Raw genomic sequence first — 23,228 nt, 5'->3', positions numbered from 1 at the left:
GCCCCCAGCCTGTACTGCTGCATGGGGTTATTCCCTCCCAGATGCAAGATTTGTTGCTTGCTCTTGTTGAATTTCAAGAGGTTCCTGTCAACCCATTTCTCCAGCCTGTCCAGGTCCCTCTGAATAACAGCACTGCCTTCCATCACATTGACTGCTCCACCCAATTTGATGTTATCCACAAACTTGCTAAGAGTGCATTCTGTCCCATCATCCAGATCATCAATGAAGGCATTAAACATTATTGGTCACAGTACTGATCCCTGAGGAACCCCATTAGCAACTGGCCATTAACTGGACTTTGCACCACTGATAGAACATATTGGCTGGACTGCCTGGTTCAAATTTCCGTGCACTTTATCTAGCCCCTATCTCACCAATCTGGTGATGAGACTAAGGGAGACTGCGTCAAAGGCCTGGCTAAAATCAAGGTATACCACCATCCTCAGCCCTCCCCTTGTCCACAGTGCTAGTCAGCTCATCATAGAAAGCAATGAGATTGGTCAGGCCTGATTTGTTCTTGGTAAACCCATGCTGATTGCTCCCCATCACCTTCATGTCCTTCATGTGTTTAGAAATAGCTTCTAAGATGTTTCCCTCAATAATCTTCCCGGGGGGCTGAGGTGAGGCTGACTGGCCTGTAGTTCCCTGGGTCTCCTTCCTTGTCCTTTTTGAAGACAAGTGTGATGTCTTTCTTCTTCCAGTCATCAGGAACCTCCCCTGACAGCCATGACTTTTCAAAGATGATAGAGAGTAGCTCCGTAATGACATTGGCCAGCCAGTGCCTTCAGCACCTTCAGATGCATCCCATCTGGTCCCACAGACTTGTGTATGTTCAAGTGAGTTAGGTGATCCCTAACTTTTTTTCCTCTACTTTGGGTACTGTTCACTTCCACAGACTCCGCTAGGAACCTCATGGACCTGGGATGCCTGAGGGCAAGCCTTACCAGTTAAAACAGCCTTTTCCATGTCAACTGTCACCATGTCCCTCATCCCACTGAGCAATGAACCCACACTCTCTTTACTCTTCTTTTTGCTTCCAGGATACTCACAGAAACCTTTCTTGTTGCCTTTCACCTCCCTTCCTAGTTTCAACTCTGACTGAGCTTTGGCTTTCCTGACTTAATTTTTACATGTGCAGGCAATGTCTTATATTCTTTTCAAGAAGCTGGTCCCAGCTTCCAGCTTTTGTGTACTTTCTTTTTGTGTTTGAGCTCAGTCAGGAGATCCATGTTTATCCATGCTGGCCTTCTGCCACGCTTGTTCAACTGTCTGAACATTGTAATGGATCATTCCTGTGCTCCAAGGAAGCTGTCCTTGAAGGTTAGCCAGTTTTGAAGATTTGCTCTCCGGGGCAATTTCCCACAGATCCTCCACCTCTTTTCTCTTCCAGTGGGACATGTGCTCCAGGTCTGGATCCAACAGTGCCATGGCTGGATGGGCCTTTTTAAACAGGGCCATGCGGTAGTGTGCCACTGCTCCTTAAGCTTCAGTCCTCTGACTGTCACTCACAAAGAGATAAAGCAGTTGTTTCTCTGAGGACTAAACAACTGTTGCTGTATACAACAACAGTTCCCCCATATCATCCTATACTTAACTACCAGGGCTTTCTGGCACTAATTGCCCTAACTCCTAATCTTATCACAGGAGCCTCAGATATTGATGTCTTTCATTGTCTGCTCCCCCTTCTCTCTTCCCCAGCACTTCACTTCTCTCCCAGGAAGGCACAGAGGGGTGAGAAGGGAGTAGCTGTGGGTGGGCAAAGTGCATGGCACTCTTTTCTTGAGCATTTGAAATTTGGGGGAGCCACTAGTGTCTGTGGGTGAAACTTATCCTTCACTCTGGCTGCCTTCTGTGAGCTCTTCCACTGGGACTGATTTAGGGACAATACAGTTGGTGTTTCACAAGGCAAGATCGTGTCTGTTTTACCATTCCCTATCCTCCTTATGTCTTTTGGTGCTTTCTTTTTTTTTTATGTCTGCCCTTCACTGAATTTGTAAATAGGAGATTTTTTACCCCCAGAAGGATCCAGTCGCATTTTTCTTTGTTTGTATGCATGAAAAGTTAACTCATGTTCATTTTGATCTGGTCTTGTTCCCTAGTTGACAGAGCAACAGAAACCATGTATGTCCATCAGTGTGCTGCAGACTGGAGAGCGTGGAGAAAGGGGAGAACTGAGGAGGCAGGGAAGGGGAACAGCCAGACAGCTGCTGGTATGCAGCAACAAGTTTCTATTTATTGCCATGCTGATGAGCTAATTGGGTTTCTTGTAAACGTGGTATAAAGGGTCATGGTTTATACCCTTTTTAACATATACATGGGAGCAAATGCTTGGTGGCTTAAAACAGAAAATCAGAATAAAATACTGCTTTTATAGTCTCTTTGTAACATCTTGAAAGGTGAAGAGTTTGGACATAGAAATAATTTATAGCATATTTGAATGTGTTATCTGAATATATCTGTAAACAGATACTTGGCTTTTACTGCTATATTTGTAGAAAGAAATGATGAAACTGTTCTGGAAGCTTCAGTCTGTCTTTGTTAAATTTTGCTGAAAGTTTTATCTAAACTCCTGGGTGGTATTCCATTAGAAGAACCATAAAATGTTAAAAGGATGTGATGAGAGCAACATTAAGATAACTTCCATACATTCAGGCATTTTTAAGTCTTGGAAATCTAAATGGATGGAAACAGTGGAGCTTTTCCCTTGCTTTGACGGAGTCGAGGAACTTGGGTAAAAAAAATTAAAGGAGAAGTTTATGTAGCTGAAGGTGTGATTTTTATTCATCTTCAGTTACCAGAGATATAAATAATAGAATGATCATGCATGTGACTCCCTAGGTGAAAATTAAATTTGTGTATAGCTTGAGTATTTGTTGACTGACTGACAACTGTCTCTACCCTTTTCTATTCATGGATTGCACAATGAAATGACTCAGATTATCCAGTGAAGTTTACCACGCCTGAGGGAATTTGCCTGGATTACATGGGAGCTAATTGATTAAATCACCTCTTTGACAAGCCAAATAGTACTGGTTAGCTGAAGGATAAGCAAGCAGAAGAAACAGAAAATATTAACTGCAAGGATCTGATACACATATGTATGGTTTATGCTGTATCCTGAGCAATTTCAGAACAGATGGACCTAGACTGTTGTTTTCCATCTGTTCATGCTAACAATTATACATCCATTTGTTTCTTTCATATACAGACCTTCCTATGAATATTAGTCCTATGGAACTACTGAAATTTAGTCTCCATCAAGCTTTCCTCTCAAGTCCTTGTGAAGTCAGTGCAGAAGTGGTAGACAAAGACAGCACACCCACTAAACATGACTGAGCTCAGCATCCCAGTGCCTGAGCACCTACACCCAACAGTTTACACTGCCCCCTGCTTAGTCCCTAAATGAAATTAGACTGATAGATTTAGCCTGTGACACCCAAAATAGTTTGGGACATGGTTACCTGAGGGACCACTCCCTGTGTGTTATTGCTGAAGATAGCAGCAACTGGCTGTCTTCAGCCTCACAGCTCTTGCCTTTAAAAGAGAGGGTTTTGGCTGTAGAGAGTTTTCCCTGCAGCATCCTCAGCCCTGTGGTCTGTCACAGCAAGGCTCTTCTCTGCGGCTTCCAGAGGAGAGGTAGGATAACAAATACTTTGTTCATGGTTGTTCTTTGTTGTGGAGTGACTTTGTTGGGAAGGAACAGCAGTAGCCAAATTTGGCTAAATTTTAAGATTTTTAAATTATGATAACTATACCTAGGTAGAGAGCATTCTATCAGAATTCTGGTATTTTATTTTTATTATAGAAGTGAAGCATATTTTTCTTTCATCTCTCAATTGGTATTGGTTAAAATTAAGGAGAAAATATTAGTCTTACTAAGAGGCAAAGGTGTTCTGTGATACTGTTCAAAACTGTATTTTACACAAAAATTAGGCTGATTTTATCTCACAGTTTTGCAGTTTGCACAGCTTAAATTGTGCTTATGACTGAAAATGTTTTAGAGGTTTGCAGTGGGTTATTATCTCTAACAGATAATGAAATAGATAAAGAAAGATATTCTAGCAACATTAAAAAATGTTTTTCAGGAGTTAGGGGAATGTGCTGTACCTATAGATGGTTTCATGAAGGCAGCCTCCCATCCCACCTCTATATCAACTCCCTGTGATAACTAGAGATTTTTTACATGAAAGTAATGCCAGAAAAGACATTCCCATGTATTTTCAGCTGTCTGTAATGCAGCGTAGCTGCTGGGAAAAAGGAAAAACATCATTAGGTGACCTGTTTGCCATTCATGTTATGAACCTCAGATAACTGATAACTCCACAGAGGACTCTTCCCAACTGACTATTCTCTGGTTTTGCCCAGTTTGGTTTTAAAATTCTCCAGCAAGGTGGCTTCTCCTACTCTTCCTGGGAGACCTTTCTGTCAGCAACAACTGCTGACAGCAACAGCTTCGCACTAAATGCAGCCAGTGGTTCACAAAGCTTAGTTCTGTCCCAATTTTAAACCCAGTCACAGAAGCCCACAGATGGGAATTTGCTTCTCTCATTCACTACCACTGTGATAAATCATGTAGAGCTACGAGGGACTACTGATCCTGTGTAATCCTGGGTCAGCCAAAATCAGCCAAAAGCTCCCACTAACCTCACTGTGGCCAAGTGCCACCCATAGGTTTTTTTGCCTGTCTTGTGGTTTGTTTGTTTTTTTTAACATGCTGTCAAAGAGAAAGGGATGAAGGGAAAGGGGGATGACAGGTCATGCTCACAGTATTATAGAAAAAATGCTATTAGCAGTCTTTACTGTCACAATGATCTGTTTAGTTATTGACAAGTTATTTGCTGGCAGCTTTTGAAAGATGTGTGTCTTCCAGAAGGACCTCGGTGCCTTTAGGGGCAGGTTCTCTGTGAATAATGGCAGGGAGGTGGGGGGGGGGCTGTCCCATTACTTGAAGAATCATCCACAACCATAGAGTGACTGGTGACAGCTGGCATGTAATTCCACATTTCATGTGATTTTATAACTGATACAGGTTTGGCCTGCCTACCTTGACCCACCTCAGAGAGGTAAACAGTGAATCCTTCTGCAGTCACAGGAGGAAGATAGCACTCCCCATAGGGCAATTCATTTTAAGATAGGTGGAGTGAATCTCTCTCCACTATAAAGATGACTGTCCCAGATGAGAGGCCTAACTTTTGAATGGCTCTAATTAAATATGACGGGATCCACCCAAGTATATTGTGGAGGGACAGCCATCTGTGAATGGTAAATGAGGCTTCTTTGTCCTGGGCATTAAGTCACTGTCCCAGGCTGTGAATATCCCCTTAAATTTTTTGGAGAGGAGACAAAAGAACAGAAATCAGCCAGTTGCTGATAAGCTCAAACAAGCTGAAAAATTAAAGGAACCAAATGACTAGCAATAGTATGTAAATTATTATTAAACACACTCACTTGGCTATTATGAATTTGTTCTTGTAAAATGCTTTGAGCACTGAAGCCCCTATCTGTGAATGGAGGGGCAGGCTATAGCAAGCTTTCAAAAAGATGCTAGAAATCTCAGGTTCATTCAACTGAAGAAATATATAGGCACCAAAAAAAAAAACCAATGGGGAAAACATGAAAAATATCTGGACTGTGACAAAGAGGTACAAAACTGCCAATTTGAGAAGCTAGATCATGGCACTCGACCCTATTAAAAATCAGTAGTGGTGTGAGCAAAATAAAATGAAAAAATAAAAATGTGAGATAAAGTAGAACTGGTGGATTTGTTTCAGCATTTTCCCAGTTTCCCACAGGACACTAACAAGGATCCTTTGGAAGCCTGAGATGAGAAATAAAGCTCCATCATGGACCAAAACCTAAATATATTCCAAAATAGAAATGAAAAAAAAAGCAAAAATAAATGGCCATTTGACCATGAAGTTTGCAAGGAGAGTTTTTGAATAAAACTGAATGCATTTATTACCACACAGGTGAGGGGATACAAAAACATTTTCTGCTGAAAAAAAATCACTTCCTTTTGAGCCGGGAGGGATCATAAAGGGCTTCTTAAAGTTGTGGCTAAGATCTTAACAAGTGGTTCCTAAAGCGGGGGTATCCATGTCTATAGTTAAATGAGCTGAACAGATTTTCCAGAGTGCTAAGTTCCAGTGAAGTTCCAGTGACTTCTGCTGAATCACCACCAGATACTTGGAGCTCCGCATATTTTGGGAAAAATAGGCTCCTTATTTTGGTACGGGGGGGGGGGGCGCGGATCACAACCTAAAAATGCAATCGCACACCCCTTTGAAAAGGATTTGTCCAAGTGGGTGTATCTCAAGCACCTTCTCCATTTCCTGCCAAGGTGAATGACGAATTGGCTGACTTTTGTCCTCCACCCTGAGGAGCTCCATTTCCCAAACAATCTGTGGAAAACCAGCTACCTCTTTCACGGTTGCTGGGTATTTACCTTATCCATTCTGGAGGGAAACCTGATGACAGAACAACTCACTCCAGGGGAGAAAAGAGTACAGCCACCATGTGACAAAGGTTCCTGACCCTCCGTCAGTTATGATGCTTTCTGCATGAACTTCCACTGTTGTTACCAACATTTATTAACAGGTCCTGTGAAAAACAAAGAAGATGCTGAAGATTTGCTGTTCTCTGCTCCTCTTAAGTTTGCTCAGTTTGCAACTCAAAGCTAACCCTGGGCTCAAAGTGAGGATCAGCCAGAAGGGGTTGGAGTATGGTATGTGTGATTTTTTGTTTGTTTGTTATATTTTTTAGGAGCTGGTGGTGTTATTGCATTGAATTCTGATATGACAAACATCTTAGGGAGTGAGGGCAGTGGGAGGAAATGAGCTGATCACAGGCTATAAAGAAAAGGAAGGTGTAAGAATATAATAAAGCAGAAATGATTGTGGCATACAGAAAGGTGCTTGACAGCCCAGTACAACATATCCAGGTTCATCTGAGTTCAGATATTGAATCAATTAGTTTAGCTCTTGCAGTGACCAGGAGTGAGACCTGAAATAGCACTGCTGGGCCTCAAATGAGACACCTTCATCCTTCTGTCCCTGTGTCCATCCAATCAAATGGAAGCAGGCAGTGTTTAAAATCCCCTAAACTGAAAGCACATAAACATAAACTTCCAGTCAGTATCAAAGGCAATTGAAGTGATTACTATCTTCTTGTAGCCAAGGAGGTTGGGCTCAAGATCCTGAAGCAGAACATGGAGAAGGAGCAATTCCCTGATTTGAGTGGCTATGAGAAATTTGGGCTTGGTAATGTCAAATACAACATCTCAAGGTAAGTAACAATCCTGCAAAATAGCTTTTTGTCATATAAGATTAAGATACTATCACTATATGTAGCACTGTGCATGCATAATTGTGGGAATGTCAATGTGTTTTACAGTAACTATCACTTAAAGGAGGACACCCTTGTTTGTGACCTGGGACCTTCATCCAAACCCTGATGAAATCACAGCAAACATACATAAAGAGTGATTCCTTTCACTTTTTTTTTTTTCCAGATGGAAATTAATTATCTGGTCTAATTTAGTCAACTAAGCTCTTACTGTGATCAGTGGAGAGAGCTCACATACTCAGAGGGCAGTTCCACCTCTGTTTTAGACACCTATTTTAGAATGAGATTGATCATCCTCTGCAGATGCTGATGTTTTTCCACTGAATAGAGAGGGAGCCCAGACAATCAGTTTACACCAGATATCTAATTTCCAGGTGGCTGAAGTGCACCAGAGAGGAACCTGGATCAGAACTAGCTGCTGATGTAGAATGCATCCATAAGAATTGATTTTAAAATGCTATGCAGTGTAACTTGGGTAATGGTCCTGGTAGCTGTCCACATCAATTTTATCATTGGATTTACAGGCTTGTTTTAACAGCAGGACAGAAAGAATGTCAGCTTTGTATTCTGCTTGTTGCTGGTTGTATTTGTTGTAAACACCAGGACTTTCATCTCAATAAATACTCCTGCTTGGTAGTATGACTCTGACAGTACACATGCCACATAGCAGATTCCAAGTCTCCCTAAAGGCAGTCAGCCTTAAGATCTGCATAAGAGATGCAGAAATGTTGCATGATTTGAAATAGTAAAAGAGCAAAGTTTTAAAATATACAGAATCCTCATGCATAAACACAAAGGTCAGTGTCTAGGTGCAACATTTTGCACTTCAGTGCTTAGTCTGCAACATGTGTACAAAGTTAATTAGGCACCTTGCTGGTTGCTCAGACAAGCACTTAACCAATTTGCCTATTCAGTTGTGCTAAGTGAATGTAAAACTATGTTAGGACATAGGAGCAGGGTTACACCTATTGTAGCCTGAAAAAGTGCAAACAAGAGCAGGAATGACTCAATGTAATAGCTGAACTTGTATGAATGTAGCAACAGCTGAGAGTAAAGAATTCAAAGTACAATTAGTATCTGTGTCTGTAGTTGAATGAGTATTACTATAATTGCATCTCTGTTTTGTTTACTAACCAGCTGAGTTGCAGGAAATTGTAAATAGATACTTCAGGAATGCTACAGAAAACAGATTTGATATTAATCTCAGAAATATTCTCACCAGAAAATCAATTGTAAGACAATGCAAACCATACAAGCAGGGAATAGAAACATTCAGTTTGGTTCCATAAAGGGCTGTGACTCCCAAGGAGTCAAAGTTATCCTGACATCCTACCATTTCATTCTCTCTGAGGGGAATTTGTATGTGACTGAAATTTAAACCTTGTTGTGGCTTCACCCTGACTCTTGGAGTACAAACTTTTTTCTTATTCATATTCTTTTTTTTCTCCGTTATCTCCCTCATGTTCTAGAATAAGAGTCACTGCTCTTGAATTCCCCAGTGCTTCCATCTCTCTCATACCTGGGATGGGGATAAAACTGGTGATTGGAAATGCTTCTTTAACCATTGATATGAACTGGAACATAAGAACCTGGATGTTGTAAGTACAGGCTGATGTATCCCGGATGTTTTCTTGATGAAAAAGGATATAAAGATAAAAATGCAAAGTTTAGTTTTCCTTGTGACCTCTTCATGACAAAGTTGCTCTTTAACAGCTAACACCAATAAGCCAGGAGTAGACTGGTCCTTCTCAACAGGTTTGCTGGTGGGAGATAGCCCTAGTCCACTAATCTGTAGCACTGATAAAGTAGCATCTCTGTGGGTAGTAAAAGATCGAAGTTCTGGTGGAATGCTTGACATGGTCCAGCCTGTAGCTAATTACACATTTAGAAAAACTGTGAGACAGCGGATCACAGTCTAGTATACTAAACTCACTGGTATTTAAAGTGCAGCCTCACTGTTAGAAACTCTGTGCTCTCTCCAAGAGAAGCAGCTCAGAAGCCAATGGAAAAAGGACAAGTATTCAGCAAGATCCGTATATCAGTCTCCACACCTTCCCAGTCCTGGGCTGCTTCAGAGGAAAGAAATCCCTCCTCTTTCTTCTCTACAACTCACATTACCTATATTGCTAAACTGACTGAATTACAGCAGTCTCTGAGCTGCACTTCCAGACTTCTGCTGTCAGGGATAGGGAGTGCTGGATGCTCTGTGAGGGCAGGGGAGCAGGGAGCTGAGGATGATGGCATGGCAGCAGGGGCAAGTAACTAATCAGGAAGTACCCAAGAAAGGCAAGCAGAGCAGATCTGCAACAGTGACCAGGCTCAGCCGGCAGTCCAAATTGCAACGTAAGTCCATAAGGATGAGGCAGGTCTGAGGCCAAGCGAGGAAGTTAGGCCAGCAAGGCACCATCAGGATTAATGAGGTACAAGGCTGTACACGTAGCTCAGGCAAGGACCTGACTTTGAATGTTAGCTTCCAAGCCAAGGGGCAGAGACCCTCAGTGAAGCTTCTCACAGTTCTTTCTCACAACTGAATTGTTTTCACAACAGTTTGATCCAAGATAACACAACTGCACTATATCAAAGCTGGTCTTGAGCATGGGCCATCAAATCCCTGGGAGGGTGGTGGGGTAGGGACTGCAGAGCCTGTAAGGGCACACCAGGCTCCCTGACATCAGTTATGCATGGACCTTGCTCAGACAGCAACAGACCAGATCCAGTACAGTTCTCTTGCCCAGACCAATATCAGATATATTGCAGTTCCCTCTGTTGTGGAAACACTTGTCTTGTAACTGGAATGAATTACTGTAAAATGGTGAATTAACAACTTCCCCAAATCCATTTTTTTCCAAGCTCCTAACATGGAGTGTTAGTATACTACTTTGTAGAAAACTTGATTCTTTGCGGATTCTATTAGAATTTATTTTCATTATAAGAAATGCAATGAAAAATATTCAGATAAACAACTTTGTCTTACTTCATCCTCAATGAACAGAAGAGTCTGTCTGAGAGTTAATCTGAGTCTTGAATGTTCCCTAAAAATAGATTTTTCTTTCAGTTGTTTATGTATTTTTACTTTATGCAGCAAAAACACTGGAAGAAGCACGGTGTACATTTCAAAGGTATTTGTTACTGCAATCTTTTCCACACCCCTGGATAACATAGGTCATACACTGATATCGCTTACAAGCTGCCAGACGACTTCTGGTGATGTAGACATCAAATTGGATGGAAAACGTGGGTAAGTGCAAGAGTTTTGTATATACTCAGGGAGAAAGTAACTGTCAATGGCACAAAGACAGCTTCACAAAATAGGGCACCCAGAATTGCTTTTAGGAGTGTACTTGCATCACAGGTGAGAATCAGAGCCCTAATCCAGTGTTAAAATGTGTTTCCTCAGGCCAAATTTGACCAATGTCCTTGTGCCATTTGTCCACACTGTCACTTGAGTAGAGGATAAATAGAGCAATTCTGTCAGATCAAATAATTCCTCATGCTCCTTCAGCACACAGTTCTTTCCAAATGCTGCTTTAATCCTCAACCCTAGGTAGGAATTGCATGCTTGTACTATGCTTTAAGCACTTGTAGTCACAACACTACAAAAACAGCAACAAGGCTGCTGCGTGTTGTGCCTCTGGTTACAACCCTATGCAATATTATTTCATTGTTTTCTTCTCTCACTGTCTGAATACAACTTTTGTCTCCTTTTTTCTTTTTTTTCTTGCATTGGAAGCTCCTGGGGCACAGACTGCTTATTTATTCTGTGTTTGTATATACACGGTGGTGGTAATATAACCTGTCCAGTCTAATCATTGAGGTGAACAGTGCTGAAATTGTCTCCTTTCAAAAGGTGGCCCTCTGACAGTGCTTACATTTCAGAAAGCCCCAGTTTGTATTCAAATATCAACTCCGAGGCCATTAAATTAGTGATGTGCAGAGATACTTGATTTTTTACAGGAACAGCTTTATAAATAAGTATACCCAAGAAGTATAAAAGTCTGTCAATGACTGTAGTGTTTGACCTGTGAATTGCTTTTTTTTTCTTTCCTGTAGCTTCCTGCATAACTTCTTTATTAAGTATCTGAAGAAACCCATTCACAGAAGTTTGGCTACTAATGTAAGTCTTCTAAGTTGTTTAGGGGGAAGCGTTTAAGAAATATGACTTTCACAAGTCAATGCTGGGAACTTGGCAAAAGAACTAGAAAAATAGTATAATCTGATTCTGGTCTGAGAGCACCATCAGCATTTTGCCAGTCAGAAATGCTTTCAGATAAAGTGCCAAGTTCACGGCCAAGATATTGACTGATGCAGAGCTAGGTTCAACCAGGGCAGTAGCAGGGCCAGCAGCATGTAGTTATTTTCCCATTGTAATGCAGAAGAAGTCTGTGCCTGTGTATCTAGAAGCATCTTGGTTATTGGTTAATCATTGTACTCAGCAGATTGAGGGATAAAACATGTATTAGGTGACACATACAGATCTTGTAGTATGGCATCTCATAGTATGATATACATATATCTCATAGTGTCAAAGAGGTGAGTAGTTCAGATGACAACCTGCCCATAGCCTCTGAGAGAAGACAGAGCTTGAGGTGGCTGTGTTTCTGCCCCAGAATGGGGATCTCTGCTGTGATACCAACGTGAGATCTGTCTCCTTCTCATACTGTCTAAGCCTCTAGTTTTGTCACCCACATCAGGCTGCTGCCCTAGGCAACTTCCTATTTTGACCGTTGCCTAAAGGCAGCTCTGACATAGGATATGTTTACATTGCAGTAAATACTGGCGTTGGGGACCCAGATAGCTAAACTCAAGCTAGCTCAGGAGCTTTGACAAATGCTGCAATGTATGTCACATATGCAGACAGTTTTGCCAGCACACAGTAGAGCAGTGGGTACAGGCTCACACTAATCAAGCCATAACTTGAGTGTGCTTTTATACAGTCATGTCCCAACATCAGATCTGGGATCCAGCTGATAGATGAAGACCTCCGATCACTGAATGGTGAGTCACTAGTGACATCTTTTCCTTGTACTTTCTGTCTCCTGCTCAGTGAGATTCTGTAGTTCCCTAAGCAGCAGCTGCTCAGCAAAGCCTCCAGAAGCAGTATGAGCCCCACATTCTGCCTTGCTTGCAGGATACTTCTGAGGAGCCAAGAACTTAGGAATGATTCTCAACTTGCAAATGTGGCAGTCTGCACATCTATCGTCAAAAGTGCTGCTTAGCAAGCAGCACTGATGATGAGGCTGCTTTCCCTTCCCGTGTCCCATGCTCCATGAGTCCTCCATGTACCTGCACTTTAAAAACTGAGGGCAGCTCTCTTAACCTGCCTGGAAATTTAGGTCATACTTGGCTATTTATCTGACTTGCCAAAGGCAAAATGAAAAAGTTCATTTGTAAAAAGCTTCTCACTGCAACCATTTTGGGCCAGATTTGCAAAGGTATTTAGGCACCAAAATTGTTAGGCAGATACTGCATGCAATACACAGTAGCACCTAGGCAGTTCAGGTGCTAAGCTTTCTGGGAAAGCATCTGCAAGTTAGATGCTCTTTGAATGGATGCAGAACTGATTGACAAGAAAGTCCAGTACCTTCTCCTGCCCCGACGTACTGCTAAAGTCATTTCCTTTTTGTGGTTACACCAAACTTATTTTTCTACAATGGGAAAATGCTAGGAAAATTAAAGGAGGTGCTTTCAGGTAACTGCCAGAAGAAACAGCAAGCCTTCAATCAGAATGCATGTTAGGAGATCCTCCGCTGATTTTTTTTTTTTCTCTTTTCCCCTTTGGGGACAACCTTGTATATTCTCCTTCAAAAAATGACTTAGTTTTAATTAAACCTAAAATTCTTTCTGTGCTTTTGCAATATCTGGCATTTTGTTTTATTTGCCACCCTTACAGTCCTAATGCCGATTGATGATTTGGCTGAAATAGACTACTCTTTAAACAGCTTGCCAGCAGTCTCCCGACCATACATTGACCTGGACTTAAAGGTAATTACCTGTAGTGCTATTTGCCAAGATTGCTTTTTTATTATGATATGATCCTCTTTCTAGATGAATATGATTGCTGTTTTGAACATTAAGACACAGTATCAGAGAAGACAGACATTCCAAAGCACTATCGCATTTGTTATTGTGATCATTTTTAACAATCCTGTTGTAAAATGAATTATTCAAAAGCCACATCCGTTTTTTTTAATTGCTGGTGAATCAGTTACAGCAAGTAGGGAGCAGTAAAAGTTGACTGAGCAGTTTAGAAGGAAAAAGAGAAAGTGAAAGGAGAGAAGAAGAGGTATCCATCTTTCTCCTTGTCACTGTTGGTTAATATCTGGGACTTCTTTGTTAAGTCAGTCAGGGAAGATTTATACACATCTCAGTGAATTAGATGAGTCTGCTGTCAGGAGAGAGAGGAAAAGACAGAGCAAGCCTTTAGAAGCAAGAATTAAGCCTCTGACACTTTGAATGGGAAGAGAGAAGACCCTTAGAAAATGTATGGAATTCTGAGGACTGCTGCAGAGGTCAAAAGCCATGCAAGTTTCCTTCAAATAAAGAAAAACACAAAAAGAAATAAACTCTTCTTAGGCACTGAGACCAGCATTAGACAAGATTCTAATTCTAGAATGACTTGATTGTCATTCTGTGTAAGGTGAAAAGGTGATTTAGCTGAGGGTAGTTATCATCATCATCATAGCACCTAAGATCCTTAATGAAGCCTAAAACCCTTTGTGCTAAGTGCTCTACAAAGGGAGAACAAATAGACAGTCTTGTCACAAAGATCTTATAAATTAAGTATAAACAAGAGACAACAGGAAAAAAAGCAGACAGGAATACAAAAGATCAATGAGCCAGTATCAGTCAGTATGGTAGACATTGGTCTCAGGACAACAACTCTGTGACCACTGTCAAATTCCTCTGGGCAAAGTAGTTTTTAAGGAGGGACTTAAGGTAGACTAGTATGGTAATGTCATGGGTGTTTACAAGAGTTACTCTCCCATGTAAGATGTAACATGGGAAAAGACAAAGTCAACAGCTGTTAAATTCAAAAAGTTAGGGTTGAATGTAGAGGTCATGGGCAAAGAGACTCAACATTTGGTAAGCATTTTGATAGTCCTTAAGAGGTGACAGGAAATGTAGAGATAGGTGAGGAAGGGTTGAGAAAGTAAAGACACACAGAATATATTTGAGATGAAACAGAAAGGAGGAACTGATAAAAGGGATATTAAAAAAAAAAGTCTTAACTTCTGAATTCTTAACCTTCCTCACTATAAATAGGTTTTACTTTTTGTCTAGATGCTTTTGGAAGTATTAGATCTGCAAGCCGTGGCTAATATCATGGGTAGTGCAAAAGACAACACAGGTGTTTTGCTGTCTGACAACAAGTTTTGTTGTCTTTCCTTTCTATCTCACTGGCATTCTTTTGCCTGCACAAGTTGCCAGTTTGCTTCTGGGTAGAACAAGGTCCTGATCCTAGCTAGAAAGGCCTCTGTAGTTTTAGAGATCCATCTTCTAATTGAGACTATTGGATAGCTCAGGCTAGCAGTTTTCAGGTTTCAATCCCTGGAGGTAGGGAAAGGAAGAAGTAAAGAAGCTTTTCTAGAAGAAGGAGCCATAGTTATGCTTAGTCATGCTCTTCATTCAATATTTAGGCCCTTAAATAACAGGCTTTATTTCCTGAGGGGTAGACTGTCTTCAGTAGGTGATCTGCATCTCAAAAGGGAGATTTCAGGCGTCTTCTGTGGAGGAATCCCATCTCTGGAATTTATCTTCACAACCTGCGTGAAAGAGCAAGGGTTTTGGGGTGTGCTGCAAGGCCTTTGTGCTCATTTATACACTTAAATGAATAGCCTGAGCTGATGTTGGGAGTTGGGGAACAAGGAGAAGGAAAATAGCTTTGTTGTCTGAAATCACTTTAAAGTCAGTCAGAAATTTTGAGTGGTACTGATTTTTATTTCTCACAATACTTTTCAGGGGATAGTCTACCCAGGTGGAAACTATACTGCCCCCCCCTTTGTGGCAGCACCCTTCACTGTCCCAGACCAAAGTGACTCCATGCTCTACCTTGCCTTCTCTGAGTATTTCTTTCAGACCTCCTCCTTTGCTTACTACACAGCAGGAGCCTTCAACATCACCATTGCAGAAGAGGTGAGTAGGATTCACAGAGGAATGGGTTCAGAGTTGTCCAAGTAATTTAAGACATGACACTTGTCAGTGTAGTGGAAGATTCACTGCTAACTGGCCTGTGAGTCCTGTGACAGTGGATCATAAACATTAAGGAACTGTTATGCTGTTTTGTGCTATATAGATTCTTCAGCGCATAGCCAGAGGTGCCTAGTTACACTGAGCAAAGTACCAAATGCTGGCAACTTTCCTGCAAAATAGTATTTTTTATAGATCTGAGGTATAGGCCCTTCTGAAATGGATAAAGAGGATTTACCCTGGGGAATTAGCTGCCTCAGTGGCCATTTTCTAAGGGCCCTTTACCTACTCAAAGTACTACAGGGGCCACGGAAGCAGAGCATATGTCACAAACCACAGCAGCTGTGGCTTGGAGGCCAGGCAGGCTTGGCTGTCCTGTCTCCAGGAGGTTCAGTAAGTCCCAAAGCCTAAAGTCTGCAGCCCAGACTCTAAGAATATTATTGCAACTGTACTTCTGCAGAAGGTCTTAATAAGTGTTTGCTTCCCCAGAGAGTGTTTTGGCATATGTTACTGGGAAGCAGCTTTAAGTATGCTGAGTCCTTTAAGGATATTTCTGAGAACAAAAGGTACAAAATCAAAGATTCATTGAAATGACAGTAATAAAGCATTTAAAGAAAAGTCAGGCATAAAAATCATGCCTGGTAAACTCATGTCTTTCTTTTCTTTTTCTTTTTGCAGACTTGCAGTTATTTTAATATAAGCACAGAGATATTTGGCAGTATCATCCCTGAGGTGAGTATTGTTATTTCCACACACCCTTAGGAAACCACTATCTCTGGCCCCCCTGGGTGTGAGACAACTGATTACTGGTATATTCCAAAGACTTTGCAGGGCCAGGGGGCTCTTGCAGCAGAGAAGTGGGAACATCTATGTATCCTAAGAGCAGAGCAGATGGGCCTTCTCAACTCCAGCCCCCACAATCAATTGAATGACTTGAGCTGTTACCAAACTCAGCCCATAACCTTGCACATCAATCTTTGCTCTGGGCACTGGGCCAAAGCCATAGTTGTTTCCACCTAAAACCAGTTCTGGGTAGGAAAAAGCTTTCAGTCAAGAGTCCTGCTTTGAGAGAGTTCTGACTGGCCTCAGCTCAGAAATAACTCCTTTCCCCTGCCCATACTTGCATGATTGCCTTTGCTTCACTGCTAGCCTGTGACTCACTAGCAGAAAAAAGGCAAGCTGACAGATGGGCAGAAAATGGTTGTATCTATGGAAAAAACTAGACATATACAGGATTGTCATTTATTTCAAGAGAGACAATGAATAGAACAGGAGAGAGAGTATGAGCCTGCGTGGTTTCTACCAGACTTGACAGACAGGCTGAGCAATCAAATATGAGCATAAGAGATCCCAGGCTTTTAATGCCAAGGATGGATGAAATTGGACTTGGGGTTCCAAGAACTTAATGTCCTTGTTTGCTTGCAGGATGATACTACGTTCCTCCGTAAGAAATCGAAAAAGTTTGTTCCAAAGGCTGTCATCATATGGTCTTCTCCATAAAATGCCCTGAGTTCTGATGCTAATATTCCATCCCCCTGCTCTAAGTAACAAGTTTATCTGGCAAATCTACTCCCTTCTCAGGCAAAGGACAGAGTGAGGCTCTGAGGACAGTCCAGAGCAGGAACCTACCTTACGGGATGGGTGAATCTCAAAGTGACTCTTGAGCTCTTTTGTTCTGTTACTTAAATGTCACATTCATGTTCCATTTCTTTCCTGTGTTCACAACTAATGTTTAATTTTTGTGGAAGTGATTCAGAGGAAACAGGATTCCTAGAGTAGAAGGAACTTTCCACTGCATTCCTGATACGGCCAGGACTGTTGATTTATCACCAGAGGAAATTTCTATTTCCAGCTTACTCAAAGAATCTCATGTTATCAGCTGTTCTTAAAACCTCACCTTAAGGAGCTACTTCAATATGATTACTTTGGAGAATGAGGAAAATGTATTAATCTGATCTGTTCTACAAAAAAAGCATTTCTCAGACTTTTCTTTTTTGGCCTTGGATCCTTACAGGTAGTCCAGCATTCAGTCACGCCATACCCAGTGATGTTGAAGCTAATGGCTACTAAAACACCTATCATCAGCTTACAACAGGATTCCTTTACGCTAGAGATTCAGGGCTCCATGGAGGTATTTGCTGTTCTGCCAGACTCAACCACCCAATCGTTGTTCACAACGAACATAGTAAGTATAATGAACAAGGCTACGTTTAAATCAGATGTATATGTTTGTTCTTTCCTTCTTTTAAGTCTGTCATGGAAACAGAGAGGACCAGATTTCTTCTGTTTAAACATGCAAATTCACCTTAGTCATGGGCAGTGCCTATGTGGGCCAACTTAGCCTACAGGAAATTTCTATGGGAAAGAATGTTTTCCTATAGATGAACAAAAATCCAAATATATCCCAGCTTCAATTACCTAAACTTCTGTTCTCTGGAATGCCTGTTCTACAGGTATGAGTCATGTCTCTTGACATCTTGTTCATTTAACTGAAAATGTCTTTGATTAGTGAAATCTCATTACCTGCATTTCAGATCCTGTCAGTGCCGCTCAGACAACCAGACATTTTCTGTATGCAACCTGCATGAACCATGAGCTAGGGAGAAAGGTGCACCTATAGGGAACAGCTTCTATACATAACCAAGAAGATGATGTTTTTGTATTTGTGACTAATTCTAAGCAAGGATTTTGTTTTCTTTGCCTGGTAACCCAAGGTTTCTTTTTCTGCAGGCAGCCAATACCAGTATTGCTGTGAATATATTTGACCAGAAGCTAATGGGCTCACTATGTTTGAACAGGTAATTCAGGGACAGATTGGCCCAAGGTCATTCAGAAAGCAGTGTTAATAATCTTAACGTTAGCTGTTTAGACACATGATCAGATTACCGTAACTTAATGATTGTGTTTCTCTGGGTGAGTTCACCTGCAGGAATTCCATCAGGAAAAAGGTTTGCGCTCCCATATCTTTCCTCAGGCTTGTGACAAGTTAAAGTCAGTTGCTGCTGAGCTTCAGTAGCTCATGAATCCTCAGTAATGAATCCATCTATCTGAGCTTGACAGACTTTCTCAACCTGAGGCAATGTGGCTGCTATAACTAGTGCAATTAGTGAATGTAACAATCAATTAGTTCTAGGGAGTTATATTTGATTTAGTAGCTCAATTTAGTCTAAAATCATTCATATAGATCTTCATCTGGACTAAGATCTAGCTGTGATTCCTTAATTCTCTGTGGCTATGCTTGTATAGTTTAGAGCAGTCAGCAGGTTTTTCTGTGACAACTGCCACAGTCCCCAAGGGACTGCCCACCAGCTGAGGATTACTGCAAGACAGTGTGCTCATCAGACCTCTCTGCTCCTAACATCTACTTTCCCCTCTGGGCAAGATAAAAGAAGTATGCAGAGGGCAGTTATGATGACCCTGAATCATTTGAGAGCTTCCCTCATCCCTTTCTAGCTGGTCAGCTTTCTAGCCCGTCTGTGCCACCAGAGAACTGCAGAGTGGTCCAAGACACAGGAAAGAATTTGGCTCCTTGCAGGTTCCCCCTACGTTGATATTCTCGTAGCAGAGATTCCCAAGCTGAGGCATTGCAGCCTCCAGAGGGCCACAAAGATGGCGACTGGAGCCGTAGGCCTTTAGAAATCTAGCACATCACATTTTATAGAGAGAAGCTCTGTATACTGTGACCTCATAGCTGGAATTTGGGATCCTGATTTCACAGAGGTTCCTTCTGGGGAGTTAGTTATAGGGTTAAGGATATCCAGAGTCTGTCAGGAGTTTAAGGACACTAGTGAGATGTTAGAAGTTTAAGGAGGACAGTGTTATTATCAGTTTCCCACAGCAGCATTCAGAGAGGGGAATCCACAATGTGCTTGGAAACCTGCCTTGAGAGCTGGGGCGCTGGTGCTGTGGAACCTTAGGAATCTTATTTTGAATAAGTACTCATCTAAACTGCTCTGAATATGGAAACATATAGCAGCACAGACATCATCAGCAACAGCATACTATGAACAGAATTTTTCTTTCTAGCCCTAGTAGGGCTCACATCAAAGCATTAAGCAAAAGTATCAAAATCCTTCAGAAAAATCTCTTTATGGGTGCTTTGTAAGGCCTGGAGCCTGACAGCAGTGGCTGTACATGACTAGAATAATGTGCGTTTGTCCTTTCTAGTGACTCATCTTGTTTCTCTTCTTTCCCTCAGGCTTCAGTACTCCCTAACCCACTCCAGTGTTGGTTTTTTTGAGGTAAGCTGATAGTTTAAGCACAGAGGAAATGCAAATCAAGAATTTCAGTGATAGCCAGGCTTAAGAGTAAGCAGCTAAATTCTGTCTATTATTTCTAAATCATCTGACTTCATTTCTTGAATGGTTCTTTTCCCATCTTCTGGCAGCCACCTTTCTGCTGTGGGTTTAAAAAAAGTATATTCTTTGGGGCAAGTTAAGTGCTCTGAAAATGAGACACTCTGCAGTCTCTCTGACTGGTGTGTCATACTTCATCAGCAAGCACAAAGATGCCTCAAATCATAACCATGAAACACACAGCAGTAATCTGAAACGTAGCAGTAGACAGAGCGGTGTGCTGTCAAAGTGATCACATGCATGACTGAGCAAGAGGCACTTCATGTGGTGCAGTGGTACTCATCACAGATGCTCATAATTACAGTAGGGAATGGGAGCTGAAATTAGTCTCAAATGCCTGAAATAGTGCTGTTACAGCTGTAGAGGGGAAAACCCTGCCTCCATAGATAGTCATTTAATTCTGAGGACAATCAATCAGTTCTGAGAAGCTGAGGAGAGAGGATTAAAACTGCTCTGGTCCTGCTTTGCTGTTGGAGATAAATTATCTTACGAGTAAAGGAAATTGACTGTTTTTGATGAAAATGTTGTCCAAGAATGATGAGAGCCATTTGCATTTTGCATTTCATTTCCTTTGCATCATTTCAAAGACTTAAGATCCAAAGGTCACTTTAACTTGTGACTCTCTTGGGCCAAATGAGCTGAACAGTTGAACGTGAGCCTATAGACTCCATCCAGGATTAGGGCTTGACAGTTCCACCACTATCAGGAAGTAATCTCTAACTTAATTTTCTTATCTGTGGCAGATCTCACTTCTGGAGAACATCCTATCTTATATTTTACAGACTGAAGTAATTCCATCGGCTAATGGTGAGGCTACATTTCTAACGACTAGCTAAAAACTTCTAGCACAGTGGGTGGTTCTAGTAACTTCTACTGACTTTTACTGCTTAGATTACCACTTTCCATTAACTTGAGCAGAAAATGACCATCAACCAGTAAGCCATGTAATGGGGAGATTGATTTGTAGGGGTGTGAATACACTCTCTAACTGGCACTGTTTTGCAGTGTCAGCAGAGAAATCCAGGCAGAAAGGACCCAGAAACTCATCCACCTTTACATCAGTGAAGGTTCTGAAGTGGTTCTGAAAGTAATAACTGAGGCAGTTGATGCATCAGTCCAGAAGGATGTCTCTCCAGTCTGTACACCTGCCTGAGGGCCACTGTGTGTGAAATGTTTTCCTCTCTAGAAGACCAGCACAGGGCTTTTGCCTTACATAAATCTTATTTAAGTCCCCAAAGAGGGAGACATTGCTTTGTGCCAGCCCTTTGTACCAGGATGAATTTCACCTTCCTTAGTTAATGGAATTAAATGGGAACAGCTTCTAGTGAAGGCTAGAACTGTATTAACACTCCCTCAGGTCATTAGGGACAAATCACTGAGTATGTAATGCATAATGCGCTGAACATGAAATGCCTTGGTTTTACTGCAACACTTTGCCAAGAACATCTGTAATTCATTCCCCATTGATAGGTGAGCATCACACCTACCTCCCAGGGCTGCTTGTGAAGACTAAGAGGTTAATTATTATAGATGACCTAGCAGTCTCTGGATAAACAGTGCTGATGAAGGGTGGATATTTATTACCCTTTTACTGCATACCTAACTCATTGTGTTTGTCTCTTAAGCTAAACTGTCAAAAGGATTCCCTCTTCCTAATCTGGCTAATGCTACCTTGACAAGACCTCATATTACAATTGCACAGGTGAGATTTTGACGCTCTTATGAAATAGTTATTCCTATTCTTTTTTTGGCTAGATATTTGTTCACCTTCTGTTTGCACAGGAAATTTCCTGTATCTTCAGCTAGCTAAGTAGCAAAAAGCCCTGGGTTTAAAATGAGATCTGTAATGCCAGTAAAATCCCATAAGAAACAATGTTTCTTTCTTTGAGGGGGAGAAAATAAAACTGAGTTATGTACATAAGCGCTTAGTGATTAAACACACAGCTTGCTCAGCCTTGCAAGTTCCAATTCAGTGTGAAAACAGACTTGCCTTTTAAAATTTTGTTCAAGCTTGGCTAATCAAATCAAATTAGTTACCCCTACCCATGCAGTTCTGCTGAATTCAGTAGAATAGCTGAAATGTGAGAGAGAAGTGAACTTGATTTTCATGCACATAGTATGATTAGATTTTGTTAATAACTGATGATAAAGGCTGAGGCTATTAGCCAAAGGTAGTTACTGAGCTCTCAGAAAACATCCTCTGCCTCCTGATTATTCTTCTCCAAATCATGCAGTATTCTGCACATCTTGCAGCACTCTGTAGCCCTCAGTTTGGATGTACAGTGTGTTGTTAGAAAATCAGACTGTACAGGGAATAGCTGACAAATGAATTTGTAGAAAATGGGTGAGGCAGTTAAATTTCTCCATTTGTCTTCCAACTTCTCAGTCACTTTCTGCTCTCCAGAGACAGTCCCAGACCCTTGCTTGTGCTCAAGCACAGAGCACAACTCAGGGAAGGAAATGCAAAGGTTGTTTTAATCTTTCTTTGTGTCCCACGTATCTAGCAGCAGCCCAATTCCCTACAAAGTAGAACTTGGAGACTACTTGCAGTTGCCAAAGCTGCCAACAACCTTAAAGGCTAAATATGAACCAAGGATTTCAGTGGTTCTGTGGGGCCCGTTCCCCACCTCTTTTTCTCTAGCCACAATCTCTTCATCAGTAACTAGGAATGGGAGAGGACACAGGAGAACTGCTCTACCCTATCAGTATGAATGGGGTTCCCATTTAAAAGTTAATTTTATAGTCTCCACTTCCAGCCCAGTCTATTGGCTATAGCCAATAAAAACAGATAGGCAACTCTTTCCATTTTTCAAAGATACCATATTAGACTGTGATGGACTGCTCTGCAGAGGTTCATTGCTCTGTTTGCATTGACAATAGGGGAAGCCTTAAGGAAGAGTTTAGATAAGATGGTTAATTTTTAGGTTGCTCAAGTTAGGTAAAAATAATCCCACCTTGGGATGATAGTAGTTCCCCCACAGTTCAGATGAACTTTCCTGGGTAGGCTATACGATCTTCAGATGTACCTTCTGTTGCTAGCACGGTGCAAAGTGGTAGGACCTGAGGCAGAAGACGGGACTGTCATTATTAGTCTTTGTACTTTGAACTTCTCAAACATGTTACTTCCAAGTCTCAGCTATTTTCGGTAGATTTTATGACATTTAACACTAGTATAGAATTGAAATAGGGGGTGGGAGGGAACCTTTATTTTGTAATTCACAGCATTTCAGTGACTGTTCTTCTCCCCTCAGGGTTACCTGTTGATTTCTACTGATGTTCACTACAAACACTAAAGGAGGAGAGAGACCATTTGTTAATCACAAACTTCAAATCAATAATGTG

The 23,228-nt window shown here is 41.4% G+C and overlaps 1 protein-coding gene across 1 annotated transcript; it reads left to right on the top strand.

Annotated features, from left to right (window-relative positions):
* Positions 1 to 6,618: 6,618 nt before the first annotated feature.
* LOC106488527 (BPI fold-containing family C protein-like) lies at positions 6,619 to 23,179 on the top strand. The gene is made up of 15 exons (XM_013947398.1): positions 6,619 to 6,724; positions 7,173 to 7,284; positions 8,814 to 8,942; positions 10,427 to 10,582; positions 11,395 to 11,458; positions 12,279 to 12,339; positions 13,235 to 13,326; positions 15,304 to 15,477; positions 16,210 to 16,263; positions 17,546 to 17,716; positions 18,262 to 18,329; positions 19,730 to 19,772; positions 20,630 to 20,693; positions 21,512 to 21,588; positions 23,138 to 23,179. Exons 1-15 carry the CDS (start codon positions 6,619 to 6,621, stop codon positions 23,177 to 23,179), a joined length of 1,413 nt encoding a protein of 470 aa, XP_013802852.1.
* Positions 23,180 to 23,228: the final 49 nt, after the last annotated feature.

The sequence above is a fragment of the Apteryx mantelli genome, chromosome 1 (genome assembly GCF_036417845.1).
Source record: "Apteryx mantelli isolate bAptMan1 chromosome 1, bAptMan1.hap1, whole genome shotgun sequence".
NCBI classification, from domain to species: domain Eukaryota; kingdom Metazoa; phylum Chordata; class Aves; order Apterygiformes; family Apterygidae; genus Apteryx; species Apteryx mantelli.
The sequence above is the reverse complement of the archived record's forward strand: the minus strand, read 5'-3'. Positions and strand labels throughout refer to the sequence as shown.

Bases quoted from the DNA above. Each gene is read 5' to 3' on its own strand.
- LOC106488527 (XM_013947398.1), top strand. From the start codon at position 6,619: ATGCTGAAGATTTGCTGTTCTCTGCTCCTCTTAAGTTTGCTCAGTTTG. The intron at 12,340-13,234 runs GTGAGTCACTAG...CCACCCTTACAG, and splicing joins AGACCTCCGATCACTGAATG to TCCTAATGCCGATTGATGAT. The intron at 19,773-20,629 runs GTAAGCTGATAG...TATCTGTGGCAG, and splicing joins CCAGTGTTGGTTTTTTTGAG to ATCTCACTTCTGGAGAACAT.